Genomic DNA, 19,402 nt, shown 5'->3' on the forward strand with positions numbered 1-19,402 from the left:
CCGCTGACTCAATGTCTGCCGGCACCCACCGATCATTTAGCACAGAGGCAGAACAGCGATCTGCCTATGTAAACAATTCAGATTTTCATTCTCTCAGTAGGGAAGGCATAGATCCTGTGTTCCTTCAAAGCAGGGATATGGATCCATCCCTTCCCCTAGTAAAAGCACTTCCCGCACTGTATACTAAGGGCCAGTTCACTCCATAGAAATGCAGTTAGGATGCGTTCCAGATGCTTTTCTGCATGCGTGTTTTTGACACGTTTTTGGAGCTTTTTTTCCCCCTTTTTTTTTTTTTAACCTTAAGGACATGTGTGTTCCAGTGCGTTCTAGATGCATTTTACAGTGTTCCAGTACAGTCCAGTGCAGGTAAAAAGCAACATGGTCCACTTTTTTTTTTCTGGACCTGGAGCGCTCTGGAACTGCAAGCACTGGTGTGAACTAGGCCACTGAAAACTATAACTTAATTTCCATGCATTTTTGCTGCAGAAAAAAAAACGCACTGGACTGCATGTGGTGTGAACTGGCCCTAACACACTAACTAGGCACACAGTTAACCCTTTGATTGCCCCTGATGTTTAACCCCTTCCCAACCAGTGTCATTAGTACAGTGATAGTGCATACTTTTTAGCACTGATCCCTACATGTCAGTTAGTGTCCAACTGTCCGCCGTAATATCGCAGTCCTGCTATAAGTCGCTGATCGCCGCCATTACTAGTAAAAAAAATAGATAAAAATATCCCATAGTTTGTAGACGCTATAACTTTTGCGCAAACCAGTCAAAATACTCTTATTGGTATTTTTTAACCAAAAACATGTAGCAGAATACATATTGGCCTAAAGTGAAGAAGAAATTCAATTTTCTAAAAATTTTTTTTTAACCAGGTATGTTTTATAGCAGAAAGTAAAAAGAATATATATATCTCCCATAGTTTGTAGACGCTATAACTTTTGGGCAAACCAATCAAAATACATATTGGTCTAAATTGAAGAAGAAATTTAGATTTTTTTTTTTTTTTTTTTTTAATTTTATCAGGTATGTTTTCTTGGAGAAAGTAAAAAATATTGGGTTTTATTTTTAAAATTAACATTTTTTTTTTTTTTTTCAAGCGCAAATAATAAAATACGCAGAGGTTATCAAATACCAGCAAAAGAAATGTGTGGGGAAAAAAAGGACATCAATTTTATGTACAGCATAATTAAAATTTTGTAATTTTATTCACAGTGTCTCACGACCGCGCAATTGTCAGTTAAAGTAATGCAGTGCTGTATCGCGAAAAATGGCCTGTTAATGAAAGGGGGGGGTAATCTTCCGGAGCTGAAGTGGTTAATTGTACAAAATTAAGGTTACACCCAAGCACATAAAATCCCCCCCCCCCAAAAAAAAAAAAATTTTTTAGGCCCCCCCACCCTCACATATACGCATGCGTTGAGCCACCTACACCTGTAAAATGTCAATTGCAAAACACACGTTACATATCACCGCACACTCTGGAATGAGAGCAACAATTGACTTGTAGGTGGCTTTTAAATCATCGCCTGTAGAGAATATAGGGCACTGAAGTTTGTCGCCATTTCACGGGCGCACACAGATTTAAGATTTGACATGTTGGTTATCTATTTACTCTGTGCAACCTCTGCTTTTATATCTCACTAAACAATTGGGCAATTTATTGTGTTTTTATCCCCGAAAATTAGCTTTAGTGTGTTTTTTACTGAAATGTTGTATTTCCTACACCTTTGTCGCAATATTGTGTGACATAAAAAAATCAAACTACCCCTATTTTATTCTCTAGGGTGTCTGTTTTCAGAAAATATATAATGTTTGGGGGTTTTAGGTAATCTTCAGGCCTAAAATGATTTTTTAAACCTACCAGTGCCACCTAGCAGTAGACAAGAGTGCCACCTACCAGTGCCCACAAGCGCCACCCATCAGTGCCCACGGTGCCACCTATCAGTGCCCACAATCTGTGCCTCATCAGTGCTGCCCATCAGTGCCATCTTATCAGTGGCCATCAGTGCCGCCTTAACTGTGCCTATCAGTGCCCACCAGTTCCGCCTCATCAGCACATATCAATGAAGGAGAAAAATTACCTGTTTGCAAAATTTTATAACAAACTATGAAACATGATTTTTTTTTTTTTCAAAATTTTCCACCTTTTTATGTTTAGCAAAAATTAAAATCCCAGCTGTGATTAAATACCACCAAAAGAAAGCTCTATTTGTGTGAAAAAAAATGATAAAAATGTAATTTGGGTGCAGTGTTGTATGACTCCGTAATTGTCATTCAAAGTGTGACAGCGCTGAAAGCTGAAAATTGGTCTGGGCAGGAAGGGGGTTTAAGTGCCCAGTAAGCAAGTGGTTAAGGGTAACCTGAAGGAATAAAGTTTTTTTGTTTTCTCATTTACTCACCCAGCAGATGAGCTTCTACTGAGCGTTAAGAGAGCCCGACACTCTCCTTTCCTGATGAGCACCCAATCGGTGCTCATCATGCTGCAAGGTCTCTCCCCTCCCTGCTAGTCCCCAGGTACAGTGCTGGAGAAAGGCAGAGAGGTGAGTAGTGTTATGTTAGAAAAATTAAAAGTTTACGTTGCCATAAAGCCCCTTTCACACCTCAGATTTAAACATTTATTGAAGAGTTAAGCTGCCTATGGATGGTGCCAAGTCAGCAGGTGACCATACTGACCAAACCTTGTCTAAGGAGGTATATCAATGCCTAAAGCTAAATTTGATACAGAACACTATGGAAAGTAATACAAAAAATACAAGCAGAACTTGGGACCATGTGACTCATCCACTATTTAGATTGTAACGTGTGTGTTCACCCCTACTTTGTTGTAGTGCTCATTTGAATGATGTATATGATTTGATTGTTGCAGGTCAACTACCAACACGAATGCCATGATGGAGAATCAGCAACCCCTCCCATTACTGGGTAAGGGCAGACCTTAAAGTGAGCACACCATGATAAAAATTTGTCCGTGACACTGCTGGTGTTAAGCTGCTAACTCCTGAGCTCTCCATCCACTAGATTCTCTAGTGACTAATCTGGATCAAGTATGCATATCAAGGGGTTCCAGTTTTTGTGTTCTGGTTCCAGGGCATTACCTTGTAAAGTGTGGAAGCAGGAGGATGAACATTATAACCGTGGATCAGGTGGCTTCCAGAAAGGCCTTGCAGAACCTCCAGCCCCATAACTGAAGGTCCATACCTCCATGAAGAAGGATGGCTGGACGCAGTAGCGCAGTGATGTTGCACCAGTATGTAGCCCAACCACCCTTCCTCCAGCCCCATAACTGAAGGTCCACACCTCCATGAAGGAGGATGGCTGGATGCAGTAGTGTGGTGATGTTGCACCAGTATTTATTCCCACCACCCTTCCTTAAGCCCCATAACTGAAGGTGCATACTTTCAAAAAGGAGGATGGCTGGATGCAGTAGCACAGTGATGTTGAACCAGTTTGTAGTCCACCCTTCCCCCAGCCCCATAACTGAAGACCCATACCTCCATGAAGGAGGATGGCTGGATGCAATAGCTCAGTGATGTTGCACCAGTATGTAGTCCAACCACCCTTCCTGCAGTCCCATAAATGAAGGGCAATACCTCCATGAAGGAGGATGGCTGGACATAGTAGCGCAGTGATGATGCACTAGTATATAGTCCAACCACCCTTCCTCCAGCCTAATAACTAAAGGTCCATACCTCCATGAAGGAGGATGGCTGGATGCTGTAGCGTGGTGATGTTGCACCAGCATGTAGTCCAACCACCCTTCCTCCAGCCCCATAACTGAAGGTCCACACCTCCATGAAGGAGGATGGCTGGATGCAGTAGTGTGGTGATGTTGCACCAGTATTTATTCCCACCACCCTTCCTTAAGCCCCATAACTGAAGGTGCATACTTTCAAAAAGGAGGATGGCTGGATGCAGTAGCACAGTGATGTTGAACCAGTTTGTAGTCCACCCTTCCCCCAGCCCCATAACTGAAGACCCATACCTCCATGAAGGAGGATGGCTGGATGCAATAGCTCAGTGATGTTGCACCAGTATGTAGTCCAACCACCCTTCCTGCAGTCCCATAAATGAAGGGCAATACCTCCATGAAGGAGGATGGCTGGACGTAGTAGCGCAGTGATGATGCACTAGTATATAGTCCAACCACCCTTCCTCCAGCCTAATAACTAAAGGTCCATACCTCCATGAAGGAGGATGGCTGGATGCTGTAGCGTGGTGATGTTGCACCAGCATGTAGTCCAACCACCCTTCTTCCAGCCCCATAACTGAAGGTCCATACCTCCATGAAGAAGGATGGCTGTACGCAGTAGCACAGGGATGTTGAACCAGTTTGTAGTCCAGCCTCCCTTCCTCCAGCACCATAACTGAAGGGCCATACCTCCATGAAGAAGCATGGCTGGACGCAGTAGTGCGGTGATGTTACACCAGTATGTTGTCCAACCACCTTTCTTCCAGCCCCATAACTGAGTGTCCGTATCTCCATGAAGAAGGATGGCTGTATGCAGTAGTACAGTGATGTTGAACCAGTTTGTAGTCCAACCACCCTTCCTCCAGCCCCATAACCGAAGGTCAATACCTTCATGAAGAGTAAGGCTGGACACAGTAGCGCAGTGATGTTGCACCAGTATGTAGTCCAACCACCCTTCCTAAAGCCCCATAACTGAAGGTCCGTACCTCAGTGAAGGATGATGGCTGTATGCAGTAGCACAGTGATGTTGAACCAGTTTGTAGTCCAACCACGCTTCCTCCAGCCCCATAACTGAAGCTCCATACCTCCATGAAGGAGGATGGCTGGATGCAGTAGCGTGGTGATGTCGCACCAGTATTTAGTCCAACCACCCTTCCTCCAGCCCCATAACTGAAGGTCTGTACCTCTGTGAAGGAGGATGGCTGTATGCAGTAGCACAGTGATGTTGAACCAGTTTGTAGTCCAACCACGCTTCCTCCAGCCCCATAACTGAAGCTCCACACCTCCATGAAGGAGGATGGTTGGATGCAGTAGCTTGGTGATGTCGCACCAGTATTTAGTCCAACCACCCTTCCTCCAGCCCCATAACTGAAGGTCCGTACCTCCGTGAAGGAGGATGGCTGTACGCAGTAGCACAGGGATGTTGAACCAGTTTGTAGTCCAGCCACCCTTCCTACAGCCCCATAACTGAAGATCCATACCTCCATGAAGAAGGATGGCTGGACGCAGTAGCGTGGTGATGTTGCACCAGTATGTAGTCCAACCACCCTTGCTCCAGCCCCATAACTGAAGGTCCATACCTCCATGAAGTAGGATAGCTAGATGCAGTAGTGAGGTGATGTTGCACCAGTTTGTAGTCCAACCACCCTTCCTCCAGCCCCATAACTGAAGGTCTGTACCTCTGTGAAGGAGGATGGCTGGACGCAGTAGCACCGTGGTGTTTTTTTTTTTTTTTTTTCAAATATCATTTATTGGATTTTAACAGAGAATAGTTGACAAACAATGTCATGAAATAATATATCCAGACTTTGTACTAAAAATCCCTTTATAACATAAGAATGGTGGGGTAATGAGAGCATGGAAAAAAGAGAGAGAGAAGGGGGAGCTATAGTCAAGAAGCAGAAGAAAGGATGCGAGTAAGTTGTGTTAATTGTGGAGAGGAGGGGAGAAGGGAGATAGGGAAGAGGACTCGCCCTTCCCGATGACCCCTGCCCAAACCTTGAGATAAGGACCAGAAAAAACATCAATTAAAAATGTACATGTGAATCCAGTTAAAGTAAATGTACCGACTCTAGTAGAACGTACTCTTGCGAATGTTTGGAGCAACTGATTAGGAATAGATAGAAGACTCTTTAAGGATATCCATGGGAGGTTTGTAGGATTGATTAGCGTTATGATGAACTTGCGGTTTGATAGAGACTCCTTCCGTTGTATGAAAAATAAGGTGCATTTACGATGGCTTTTTCTGAAGTTGTTAGGCAACGATCGATGAAAGATGCCCAACGTTTTTTTTTGAGTGTGGTATTGGGCCAGTTCTTGTGGAGCGTAGCATAAAATTTTACTTGGAATAGCAGGGTTTTGAGAGCTTTTATGGTTTCAGAAACGGTCAGAGGAGAGGGAGAGATCCAATGATTGAGTATAGTCCTTCGGGCTATGAGGAGAGTCAGGAGAGTCCATTGAAGGTTTTCCAGTGGTAATGGCTTGGAGGTGGCTGGTGTTGCACTGGTTTTTGGTGAGTATACAAATAGCAGAAGCATGGGGTCTTTCTCCGGAGTGAAGTCAGTCACTTTTTGGATAAGGTTAAGAATTGTGGACCAGTAGGTAGCTATTTGTGGACAGAGCCATAAGCGGTGGAGTAAAGAAGGTTTATGGAAGGAGCACCATGGGCACAAGGTCCCTGAGGTGGAGGGGTGTCTTGTAGAGAAAGGGTAGTAAGCCCTGTGCATTAGCGTGAATTGAGTTTCCCTCCAGGACTCATTTGGTATAATGCTCCTTGTAATCTTATATCCTACCAAGATATTGTCTATGTCAACTGACCAGGATGTGATTGAGGTATTATGTATGGGTTTAGTGAACTTCCCGTTGAGAGGGTGGTAAATATCTGATATGGAGTACCTCTATTCCGCTATTAGCTTGTCTAAGAAAGATTGTTGGAATCTGATGCTTTTCTTTGGACAGATTTTGGCAATGAAGCTTGAGTATTGCGACAGTTGGAGAAAGTGGTGGGTAGGAAGATTGAACTCTTCCACAATGAGGTGGAAAGGTTTGAGAGAGCCATTTGCGCCATGGTATAGAGAGTGAGCATTGATCAAACCTTTATCTCTCCAGTTGGAGAATGGTTCATACTGGAGACCAAGCGGGAACATATGGTTGCCATGGATTGGAAGAAACCTGGAGATGTAGGGTGAAAGACCCAATTTTTTCCTCACCTCTCTTCATGCTATTATCGTGTCTCTGAAAAGCAGATTTTGTTTGATATGAATCTGGATCCGTTGCAGCGAGCTATGTAGGAGGGGGAAAACATTTATTGGGTAAGCCAAGTCCGATTCCAATCCATAATTGGAGTATTTTGACGCTTGTATGATTCAGTCCATTCCTGTTCTCAGGAGACATGCTAAATTATATACTTTAATATTTGGCATGCTGCCCCCCCCCTCGCTCTTTGGGAGAAAAAGTTTGGTCAGTGCTATTCTAGGTTTGCTCTTATTCCATATGAAGGAGGTAATTGCCTTATATAAATTTTGTATATCTTTGTGCTTCAATAGTAATGGTAACGTTTGTAGAGGGTATAGCAGACGAGTAAAACTGCACATTTCCCAAAGAGCGAGAGTGGGGGGTTGGACCATGCCTCCAATTCACCTACTATTTTTGATATCGGAGGAGGATAGTTAAGATAGTAGAGAGAGGATGGTTCCTTTCCTATGTTAATGCCTAAGTATGTGATGTGTTTCTCGTTAATGTGAAAGGGAGAATTAAGTGAACATGTTCGTGGGTTACAAGTACCTAGAAGGGGAATTTCGCTCTTGGTGAAGTTTATTTTCAGGCCAGAGCATTTGTGGAAGGATGTAAAGATTGATTGTATGGCAGATATATCTGTTTGGGGGGACGTGGCAAAAAGGGCGACTCCCAAGTCATTTTTTCTGAGTGGTATGCCATGGATGCATTCTGTGGAACTAAGATTACGTGAGAGAGGTTTGATGGCCAGATTAAATAATAGGGGAGAGAGGGAGCAGCCCTATCTTGTTCCTTTATGTAATCGAATGGGATTGGATTGAACCCCAGCAGCTATTACCGTAGCTGACGGTGCCGAGTAAATGTTGTGTATAAAATGATAAAAGGGGCCTGATATCCCAACTTTTTGCATCACTAAGGATAGCCATTGGAAGCTGACATTATCAAATGCCTTTTCAGCATTTAGGGTAATGATCGCCACGTCTTCAAGGGGATGTTGTTTCGCGTATTCTAGGGCGGCAAGGACTTTCCTCAGGTTGGATGAGGCTGACCTGCCCTGGGTGAACCCCGACTGTGCAGGATGGATAAGGATGGCATGATTTGTGCTAAACGAGAGGCTATAATCTTAGAGAGTATTTTGGAGTCTATGTTTAGCAATGAGATTGGGCGGTAAGACCCTGGCTGTTGTGGGTCCTTTCCCTTTTTTAGCAATTAGTTTTATATTAGCTTGGTGTCCTGTCGGGAGGTAAAGACCACCATCCCAAATTTTATTGTAGACTGAAAACAGGGAGGGGGTGATTTCTTCTTTTAGCAATTTAAAAAAATCAGAAGTGTAACCGGCAGGGCCAGGGGCTTTACTGCTTGCCAGACCTTTAATGGAGACTAGGATTTCTTCCTCGGTGATTGGGGAGTTTAAAGTTGTCAGTAAATCAGGTTTAATCTGTGGGAGGGGTGATGATTATAGCCATTTGGTCGCTTCCAAGGGATCTATCGGTTCTTGGGCATAAAGGTTGGCGTAGAATGTTTCCAAAGTTTTGTTAATGTCCTTGGGAGAAGTGGAAAGGGTGCTGTCAGGGTTGTGTAAGGCAGTGAAATGTTTTGGGAGGTATGTGTCTTTTGAGAGTCTGGCAAGTAATTTCCCTGCCTTATTGCCAAATTTGTGAAAATGTAATTGGGTATGGGTCATTTTCTTGCGTTCTAGGTTATGAGCACAGATTTCAAAGCGGTCCTTGGCTTCCTGCCATGTCTTACGGTTTTCTGGAGTGTTCCACTCAGTAAGTTGCTTCTGGGCATTACGTAGACTATGACTGGTCTCTAGGTATGTTTTGTGGGCATTCTTCTTGTAGGCCGATACAAAGGATATTATCCTTCCTCGGAGGAATGCTTTGCCTGCCTCCCAGAACAGATTAGGATTGTCTGCATGGGAGCTATTGTGTGTGTATTCCTTCCAGGCCTCTTTCAGCATGGTCTGAAAGCATCCATGTCCTCTGTGTGATTATCCCTTTCACACGAGTTACCTGTAAGCTGAGGCTGCAGATCACTCAGTGAAAGAGGAGAGGCAGACGCTGCAGCGGCCATCTTAGGTCTCCCTGGAGCTCCTGAGGGAGCGGGACCGTGGCTGAGAGAGGTACCGCTCCATTCACCGTGATGCTGGGGCTTGTGTGGAAGTTTCCTGGAGGGGGGGGGGGGAGCCATCCCTGGGCTTAATATGCTGATTCTTTCTCTGTCGGTGAGTGGAGCTGCCGGTCTCTCTGCCTCCTACATATGGCGCCGGAACCGGAAGTCAGCACGGTGATGTTGCACCAGTTTGTAATCCAACCACCCTTCCTCCAGCCCCATAACTGAAGGTCCATACCTCCATGAAGAAGGATGGCTGGACGCAGTAGCACGGTGATGATGCACCAGTATGTAGTCCAACCACCCTTCCTCCAGGCTCATAACTGAAGGTCCATACAGACCTGAGTCTGAGGGAAAAGTATGCAGGAGCCTGTGCACTGCACCTGTGATGCCCTGATCGTGGCTACCATGCTCTGCTGGCCTAATTGCAAACATTTTTTAAAAAAGCCAATTTTTTTATATTAGCTGTGTGGGTGCATTTTTTTATCTTATTTTAACAGGTAGAATATGCTTTTAAACTGTGGTATGTGTAATCACCTGTAATTGAACCATCAAGAAAAAGTATATATTTTCAGCTTCCTCTATCTGCAGCTTTATGTGGCTTGTGGCACACGTTGGTTTTGGGTGGTGTGGACATTAAGAGAGTCCAGGTAGCATTGGAACATGCTTTGGGAGGCCAAAAGGCTCTTTGAGACATAATTGCACCCTTTAGAAATGCAGGTCTCAGATTCCACAGTGAAGCATCCATAATGCATCAAGGGTACTGATAGAAAGATCTGTCAAGACTGTTATAACCCTTGATGTTATAATTGTGTGTGTTTCCTACAGATGGATCTAGTAACAGAAATACCCCAGAGAGATGTCCCCGTCCTCTGTATTCCCGGAACTCCACACAGGAAGATCAGGAGATCCCTCAGGAGAGTCAAGTAGGAAAGCTAAGGGTCTTTCTCAGCAGACCAGATTTCTAGTCTTAAATTTCATATATGATTTCTATTTGTATTTTTTTTTATGTAGGATGAACATTTGGTGAAAAAAATTGTGGTTAAAGAACCTGGAGTGAAGAAGGAAGCAGGGGATCCTTATGTGATGGGTGGTGATCCGTGTAAGGAGGAGGAAATCCTTCCAGAGATCAGCACTGGTGAGTAATAAACACTAAATCCAGAGAAGAGTCCCAGATTCTCCTTGTTCAGTCACTACAACAATCTCTTCTTCTTCCCCCTCCTCTGTCAGTAGACAGTAATGGGGAGACAGTATGTTTACAGTGGGGGAGTCAGGAGCCATCAGCCTCTATTAGACTCCGACTCTCCTTCTTTACGTCATGTCATTGTGTGTTACCAGCCAAGAGACTTCACCAGGAGGATCAGAAAACTAGAGCATCAGCAGAGCTGGGGGTTATTACTGAGCGAGGGATCAGCAGAGCTGGGGGTTCAACAGATTTGGGGGTTACTACTGAGTGGGGGATCAGCAGAGCTCTCAGTACAGGGGGCTTCACTCTCATTTATATTCACAGACTTCGGAGACACCAGAGCCACTCAGACAGATGTCAAAGCTGAGGAAGTACTGGAGGTGAAGTTTAAGGAGGAAGAATGCCTTACAGACATAAGCACAGGTGAGTTATTTCTCAACACTAAAAAAAAAAAAAAAAAGTTTCTGAATTTCTCCTATACAGCCTCCTACCTCCTAAAACATGCCTGAACTCTGTGTATTGCCCTAAACTATAGATTCTGTTCTGGTAAGGGATTACTGGGTAGTACCAGTAGGCTTTACTCTCATCTTTATTCACAGACCCCGGAGACAGCAGGGATACTCAGAGAGACGTCAAATCTGAGGAGGAGGAAGAAGGACATGTCTTACCTAAAGAAGAGGAAATTCCTATGGAGATCAGCACAGGTGAGCAATAAACACTGAATCCAGAGAAGAGTCACAGATTTTCCTTGTTTAGTCACTACAACAATCTCTTCTTCTCCCCCCTCCTCTGTCAGTAAAAGGAAAAAGTAAACACTACAGGGGCTCATCGGACCCCGGGAGAACACAATGGCTCCACGGGAGGGATTCGATTCCCCCATTATCACTGACTGTATTAATGGAGGAATTGGGCGATTTTCTTTCCTGCAACCTGTGGTTGCAAGAAAAAAAATCACACCATCTATGGCCTGCCTTAGTATCAGTCTCTTGCAGTCCCTTTGCAGAAGAGCTCAGACTGGGAGATCTAGAAGCAGCACGATCAGTTAATGTGCTAATAAGAGGCATGCTAATAGGAAGAGAGAATGGACTGACAGGCAGATGAGCTCTTCATTATGCTGCTTTTCCTTTCACTGTCCAGTCACAGGCTAGAGAAGGGACCATACCTGTAATGCCTACCATAGATGGATCAAATCTCGGCCAGTTCAGCAGGGACCAACCGAGATTCGACTAATCTATGGGCAGGCTGGTTGTACTGAAGTCGATCCATAGATCGACTTCAGTACAACCAGCCTGTCAAACTTGTGCATGCGGTCACTGCCTGTGGCTAAAACCGTTGGCGGTGATCATTGTGTTCTGCCGGTAGGGAAGGCTCCCTGCTGGCAGAACACAATAGCACTGCAGGTAAGTTTCCCCCATCAACCCCGACTGTGTTGATGGGGAAATTGAGCCGATTCTTTAATCGGCTACGGGTGCAGGCAACATCATCTGAAGTAATAGAAAAAGGAAGTGCTTCACAGCCAGTCTCCTACTGCGCATGCGAGAGTCGCGCTTGCGCCTTGTGAATGGTCCCATAGACCTATGATGTGTCCCAGAAGACTGCAGGGGAAGGAGGGGGGGGGGGTGAACTTTCAAAACCAGGTACCCTGGGGGGGGTGCAAACAAGCGGAACTTCCCCTTTTAGGTGGAGCTCCGTTTTAAGGACACAGGGCTGTGCTGTTTGGCCGGGCAGAGATGTGTAAATCTCAGGGCTGTATGGGCAGAAATAAAATAAATCCTTTGGCAGGTAAAACATCTCCCATATATTTATTTAGCTGTTTGCCTTGATATTCATCTTTGTTAGACCTCCAGCTTACTCGCATCATTTTAGTCTAGAGAAAACCCTTCTATCTCCTTATATCTTTATTTCTCCCAGGAGGTCGGTACAGAAAAGGTGGTACCAAGAGAAGTCCTGTTACTGTTCCCTATGATGATGACATCACATTCAATTCTTCAGAAGAAGGCCCCATGATTCCAAATCTCCATCCAGCACCTCTCAGTGATCTGTCATCTGACGCGCCTGAACATGAGAGTTTTCCCGATCATATGTGTGGTGTGATCCATCACATACCTCAAGAAGGGGAGATGTCTCTGTGTCCTGAGTGTGGAACATGTTTTCCCTCTGACTCACATCTTCTCAGACACAAACGGATAAAACATAAGAAGGAAAAGCCATATTCATGCTCTAAATGCGAGACGCTCCACAGGGGGGAGCGGACGTTTTCCTGCTCCGAATGCGGGAGGTCTGTCGCCACAAAATTCACTCTGGACGCGCACCAGAGGATCCACACCGGTGAGAAACCCTTCTCGTGTTCTGAATGCGGGAGATGTTTCATGCAGAACTCGACTCTCGTGAAACACCTTAGAACCCACACGGGATTGAAGCCGTACTCCTGTTCTGGCTGCGGGAGATGCTTCTCACAAAAGACACACCTCATTCTCCACCAGAGGACTCATACTGGGGAGAAACCCTATTCGTGTCCAGAGTGCGGGAAGTGCTTTTCGCAGAAGCCGTCGCTCGTTCTCCACCAGAGGTCTCATACAGGGGAGAAACCGTATTCATGTCCAGAGTGCGGAAGGGGCTTTTCGCAGAAGAGGTCACTCGTTCAGCACCAGAGGACTCATACAGGGGAGAAGCCGTATGGGTGTCCGGAATGCGGCAAGTGCTTTTCGCACAAGATTTCACTCGTTCTCCACCAGAGGAGACATGTTGAGAAGCCATACTCGTGTCACAAGTGTGGGAAAGGTTTTACTAATGATGTTGATCTTGTTAATCACAATAGAATCCATAGCGGGGATTGGTTGTATTCATGTTCTGAATGCGGGAGAGGTTTCACCCACAAATCAGGTCTGGTTAGACACAAGAAGTTGCACATGGACAATCAACCGTAGTCCAGGTCTATTAAGAGCTTTCAGATGAATCCTTCATTATCACACATCTCCAAAGTGTTAAAGAGCGTAATGGATGTGGTTCTCCAGCTGTGACATTGGTTACAAAAGTTGGATTACAATTATATAAGCGGAGTAGCAATGTCTTATATATGGAAAGACTGGAATAAGCTTAAAGTGGTAGTAAACTCTCCTGCCCTACTTTGTGCCATCTAACCACCTCAGCTCCAGGCCATTTCTGGCACTTTTTGTTTACATGTAACAATCAGTATTTTTTGCTAGTATATTACTTAGAACTCGTAAACATTATACATTTTTTAAAGCAGAGTCCCTAGAGAATAAATTGGTGGGATTTGCAATTTTTTTATGTCACACGGTATTTGAGCAGTGATTTTTTTAAACGCAATTTTGGGTAAAAAAAAAAAAAAATCCACTTTTTGTTAATTCAAATTTTTTGTAAACTTTAACCACTTCTGGACCAAGCCTATTTTAGACACTTGTTTACAAGTTTAAAATCAGTTTTTAGAAAATTACTTAGAAACCCCAAACATTATATATATTTTTTTTATCAAAGACTCTAGAGAATAAAATGGTGGTTGTTGCAATATTTTATGTCACACGGTATTTGCGCAGTGATCTTTCAAATGCAATTTTTTGGGAAAAAATACACTTTTTGGAATTAAAAAAATAGGAAAACAGTAAAGTTAGCCCAATGTTTTTGCATATTGTGAAAGATGGTGTTACGCCAAGTTAATTGATACCTAGTATGTTATGCTTTAAAATTGCACGCACTCGTGGAATGGCGACAAACTACGGTACTTTAAAATCTCCATAGGCGATGTTTAAAATTTTTTTACCGGTTACCAGTTTAGAGTTACAGAGGAGGTCTAGTACTAGAATTATTGCTCTCACTCTGGCGATTGGGGCGATACCTCACATGTGTGATTTAAACACCGTTTACATTTGCGGGCGCGACTTACGTATGCCTTTTCTTTGGTGCATGGGGACAGGGCTGCTTTAATTTATTTTATTTTTTTCTTGTTTATTTTATTTATTTATTTATTTATTTATTTATTTTACACAGTCTCTTTAAAAAAAAAAATAAAAATCTGATCACTTTTATTGCTGCCACAAGGAATGTAAACATCCCTTGTGACAGTAATAAGCACTTAAAAGTATTCAAAACGCCGAAATCAGAATTTTGGAATACTGTCGATTATTTAATATCAGCAAAATTGGCAGCCGAATAAATCGGAAGTAACGTCGCTTTCGGGTTACTACATCGGAGACCCGGTCTAAGCCGATTCTGGTGGAACTCCCTGGTTGGGGCACTTTAATTTTATTTTTTTAATTATTCATTTATTTCGATTATTTTTTTTATTTTTAAACTGTTGCTTTATTTATTTATTTTTTTTTTTTTTAGCACTTTATTTTTTTGCTGTCACAAGGAATATAAACATCTCTTGTGACAGCAATAGGCATGTGACAGGTACTCTTTATGGAGGGATAAAAAAGACTCCAAATCCCTCCTCTGCGCTTAGAAGCACTCAAAACACCAAGATTGGCGGTTTTGAATGCTTTTATTTATTTTTTTAAATGGTGCCGATGACATCCAGTTAAACCAGAAGTGATGTCAATCCATTGCTTCTGGGTTACCACTATCGAGACCCGATCAAAGTTGATCCTGTCTTTGTTTGGGTGTCCAGCCAGACGGCGAACATGGCGGCTAGTTGCTCAGGTCTCCCGGTGGGACCGGAGAGCCCAATCCAGCGGCAGGAGGAGGGGGGACGTCCCTTCCTGCTGCTTGTAATAGCAGTTGAGCAGCTAATTAGCCACTCCGATCGCTCTTACAAGTGAGCCGACCACCAGCTCTAGAAAATAAGTTTATTGCAATGACGTCACTTGCACATATGCATTTTGCTCTAGATCGGTGGTCTCCAAACTGCGGCCAGATGCTGCCCTTTGCTTGCTTTTATATGGCCCTTGGCCATATGTCACCAACGAAGGGGCACAGTTCCTCACAATAACATTGATCATGAGGCACAATTCCTCCCAATGACACCAACAATAGGGCCCAATATCACCAATGATGGGGCACAATTCCTCCCAATGACACCAACAATAGGGCCCAATGTCACCAATGATGGGGCATGGTTCCTCCCAATGACACCAACAATGAGGCTCAAATGACACCAAGGATGGGGAACGATTCCTCCCAATGACACCAACATTAGGGCCCAGTGTCACCAATGATGGGGCATAGTTCCTCCCAATGACACCAACAATGAGGCCCAAATGACAACCAGGATGGGGCACAATTCCTCCCAATGACACCAACGATGGGGTGCAATTCTTCTCACTGACACCAAAGACAGGGCATTGTCTACTCCAACTGATGCTGGGACATTTTCTACTCCTGATGGCCACAGTCGGGCCCCCCTAAAACCTGAAGGACAGTAAACTGGCTCTTTGCTTAGAAAATTTGGTGACCCCTGCTCTATATTGACGGAACACTTAGTGTGCCGTCAGTCTATTTATACAGGTGCCGTGCCTCTGTCAGCATCACTGCATGGCATTGCATTGCAATCCCGCGAGGGTGCTGACCATTCATACTTTCCTGAAACGCTTTCCTGTGACTAGCTACATCACAAGGGGTGTGCACAATCACATTCAGCATCCGCACAGGGAGCGGTGGGGACCGCAGATTTACATGTGTGTTCTGATTGGCTATGCGGGGCTAAGGAACCATGGTAACGTTAGATGAAACTGAGGCTTGGGTTACTTGCAATGCGCATGTCTTAGATTCCCTCATTGACGGGAGAAAGGGTGGAAATACTGGTGGGGATGGTGTCGGGAGATTGCTTCCAAGATGGCGCCGTCTTCAGCTGGAAGGGAACATCATAATACTAAAGCTACAGATATAGTAAGACACAGATATAATGTTCCAGCATATCTCTTTGCATCTATAAATGCATTATATGGTGATATTAGACTTGCTGCAAATTATTTGTAATGACTTTACTACCGCTTTAAACATCCAAAGGCCTTTTTCCAAGCATAGTAAAAAGAGGCTGTAAACCCTTCCATATACCCAGTGAAGTGACTGGCCTCAGGTAGTACCCTGAAATGAAACTAATCTTCTTACATAAGTTGTACCTGTTCATCTGCAGTCTTTCTCTACATCCGTTCAACATTTTATTTAAACAGAATTTATAAAGCTTGTCTGACTGTCAGAAAAAAGGGGGGCGGAGAGTTGAATTTACACTCTGTGAGTAGAGCTCTGACAGCTGATTGGAGGGAAGGGACACACCCCCTTCACACAGCACACAGGAACAGAGGTGAGACTGTCAATCACAGGCTGTGTGTTGGAACTCCCTCCCCTGTCACTTTTTTTTTTTTCTTGGTGTCAGGAAAACTTGTCAGAAGTGATTCATGCTGATAGCAGAGGAATGACACTTAGTGCTCTGGATTGAGAGAAATACACACTATAGAGGGATATGCTTTGTTTATGTTTCATGTCTGAGATTTACAAGCACTTTAAAGCTGGAATCCAGAAGATATAAAATAAAACACCAGCCAATTGTGTATTCATTTAAAAATAAAGATTGTTTTCTATATATAAAAGAGGTATAAGTACCTGACTGTTTTCATAGCAGCCCCCTGTTACCCTTGCACAGCAGCACTCAGAAAGCAGCAATGTTACATTGTTACATCCCTGGGAACTACAGACCAGTTAGCCTAACATCAATAGTATGCAAGCTCTTGGAGGGGACTATATATAAGATTTTAGTAATGAGAACGGTATCATTAGCAGTAATCAGCATGGATTCATGAAGAATCATTCTATTAACCTTCTATGAGGAGATGAGTTGCCATCTAGATAAAGGAAGGCCGTAGACGTGGTGTATCTGGATTTTGCAAAAGCATTTGACACAGTTCCCCATAAACGTTTACTATATAAAGTAAGGTCCGTTGGCATGGACCATAGGGTGAGTACATGGATTGAAAACTGGCTACAAGGGCGTGTTCAGAGGGTGGTGATAAATGGGGAGTACTCGGAATGATCAGGGGTGGGTAGTGGGGTCCCCCAGGGTTCTATGCTGGGACCAATCCTATTTAATTTGTTCATAAACGATCTGGAGGATGGGGCAAACAGTTCAATCTCTGTATTTGCGGATAATACTAAGCTAAGCAGGGTAATAACTTCTCCGCAGGATGTGGAAGCCTTGCAAAAAGATCTGAACAAATTAATGGGGTGGGCAACTACATGGCAAATTAAGTTTAATGTAGAAAAATGGGTGGCAAAAATATGAATACAATCTATACACTGGGGGGGAGAACCTCTGGGGGAATCTAGGATGGAAAAGGACCTGAGGGTCCTAGTAGATGATAGGCTCAGCAATGGCATGCAATGCCAAGCTGCTGCTAACAAAGCAAACAGAATATTGGCATTAAAAAGGGATTAACTCCAGAGATAAAACGATAATTCTGCCACTCTACAAGACTCTGGTCCGGCCGCACCTGGAGTATGCTGTCCAGTTCTGGGCACCAGTCCTCAGGAAGGATGTACTGGAAATGGAGCGAATACAAAGAAGGGCAACAAAGCTAATAAAGGGTCTGGAGGATATTAGTTATGAGGAAAGGCTGCGAGCACTGAACTTATTCTCTCTGGAGAAGAGACGCTTGAGAGGGGATATGGTTTCAATTCATAAATACCGTACTGGTGACCCCACAATAGGGATAAAACTTTTTGAAGGAAGGAAGTTTAACAAGACTTGTGGCCACTCATTAAAATTAGAGAAAAAGAGGTTCAACCTTAAACTGCATAGAGGGTTCTTTACTATAAGAGCGGCAAGGATGTGGAATTCCCTTCCACAGGCGGTGGTCTCAGCGGGAGGCATCGATGGCTTCAAAAAACTATTAGATAATCACCTGAATGACCGCAACATACAGGGGTATACAATGTAATACTGACATATAATCACACACATAGGTTGGACTTGTGTCTTTTTTTCAACCTCACCTACTATGTAACATGCTGACAAGGGGAGAGAGCAGAGTGAGCACAGCACCTTGCCTTTGTTCTCCTGACTAGGGATGAGCTTCATGTTCGAGTCGAACCCATGTTCGACTCGAACATCGTCTGTTCGCCCGTTCGCCGAATTGCGAACGATATGGGCCGTTCGCGCCAAATTCGTGTGGCGCGTCACGGCCCATAATTCACTGCGGCATCGCAGTGCATTGCTGGCTGATGATTGGCCAAGCATGCACTATGACCCGCATGCTTGGCCAATCACAGCGCCGCCTGAACAGAGAGCCGTAATTGCAATTATGGCTCAGGGGATTTAGTACACGCCCCACACTATATAAGGCCGCCTGCACAGCGGCCCTGTGTAGTGTGTGTTCCGGCGTTCATTGAGAGAGAGAGAGACAGACAGTGACATTTGATTTGAGTTAGATAGATTAGGCAGAACAGTCAGTCAGTTAGCTGCACTTACAGTGTATTGTGTATATATATATGCATCCCAGGTGTTGCATATATATATATATATACACTGTATTCAGTTTAGCTAGATCCGTTCTTGTTATCTTCCTACTGACAGGGCAGGCTTGTCTTGTTACAGTATTTACAGCTACCTGAAGAAAATTACTGGTGTTCTTTTGATCCTATTAGTACCACAGTCAGGCAGCTAGACTATTTACAGTTAGTGCAGTGCGTCCTGCTCACAGTGTTCAGCTAAAACTACAAGTTAGTGGGGTGCGTCCTGCTCACAGTGTTCAGCTAAACCTACAAGTTAGTGGGGTGCATCCTGCTCACAGTGTTCAGCTAAACCTACAAGTTAGTGTGGTGCGTCCACCTCACAGTGTTCAGCTAAACCTACAAGTTAGTGGGGTGCGTCCTGCTCAGAGTGTTCAGCTAAACCTACAAGTTAGTGCAGTGCGTCCTGCTCACAGTGTTCAGCTAGATCCGTTGCTGTTATCTTCTTACTGACAGGCAGGCTTGTCTTGTTACAGTATATACAGCTACCTGAAGAAAATTGCTGGTGTTCTTTTGATCCTATTAGTACCACAGTCAGGCAGCTAGACTATTTACAGTTAGTGCAGTGCGTCCTGCTCACAGTGTTCAGCTAAACCTACAAGTTAGTGTGGTGCGTCCACCTTACAGTGTTCAGCTAAACCTACAAGTTAGTGGGGTGCGTCCTGCTCACAGTGTTCAGCTAAACCTACAAGTTAGTGGGGTGCGT

At 44.1% G+C, this 19,402-nt stretch overlaps 1 protein-coding gene across 5 annotated transcripts in view; it reads left to right on the forward strand.

Annotated features, from left to right (window-relative positions):
* Positions 1–18,243, forward strand: part of LOC141104523 (uncharacterized) — a 20,484-nt gene extending 2,241 nt beyond the window's left edge. For 3 of the 5 annotated variants that reach the window (XM_073594114.1, XM_073594115.1, XM_073594113.1), the window contains 6 exons: positions 2,877–2,932; positions 9,876–9,973; positions 10,062–10,185; positions 10,558–10,656; positions 10,833–10,937; positions 12,145–18,243. In XM_073594114.1, coding sequence (XP_073450215.1) covers positions 2,899–2,932; positions 9,876–9,973; positions 10,062–10,185; positions 10,558–10,656; positions 10,833–10,937; positions 12,145–13,160 — 1,476 coding nt within the window. In that variant the 5' untranslated portion in view covers positions 2,877–2,898 and the 3' untranslated portion in view covers positions 13,161–18,243. The remainder of the gene's footprint in view (positions 1–2,876; positions 2,933–9,875; positions 9,974–10,061; positions 10,186–10,557; positions 10,657–10,832; positions 10,938–12,144) is intronic. The other 2 variants (XM_073594117.1, XM_073594116.1) reach the window with 1 other exon arrangement.
* Positions 18,244–19,402: the final 1,159 nt, after the last annotated feature.

The sequence above is a fragment of the Aquarana catesbeiana genome, linkage group LG08 (genome assembly GCF_042186555.1).
Source record: "Aquarana catesbeiana isolate 2022-GZ linkage group LG08, ASM4218655v1, whole genome shotgun sequence".
NCBI classification, from domain to species: domain Eukaryota; kingdom Metazoa; phylum Chordata; class Amphibia; order Anura; family Ranidae; genus Aquarana; species Aquarana catesbeiana.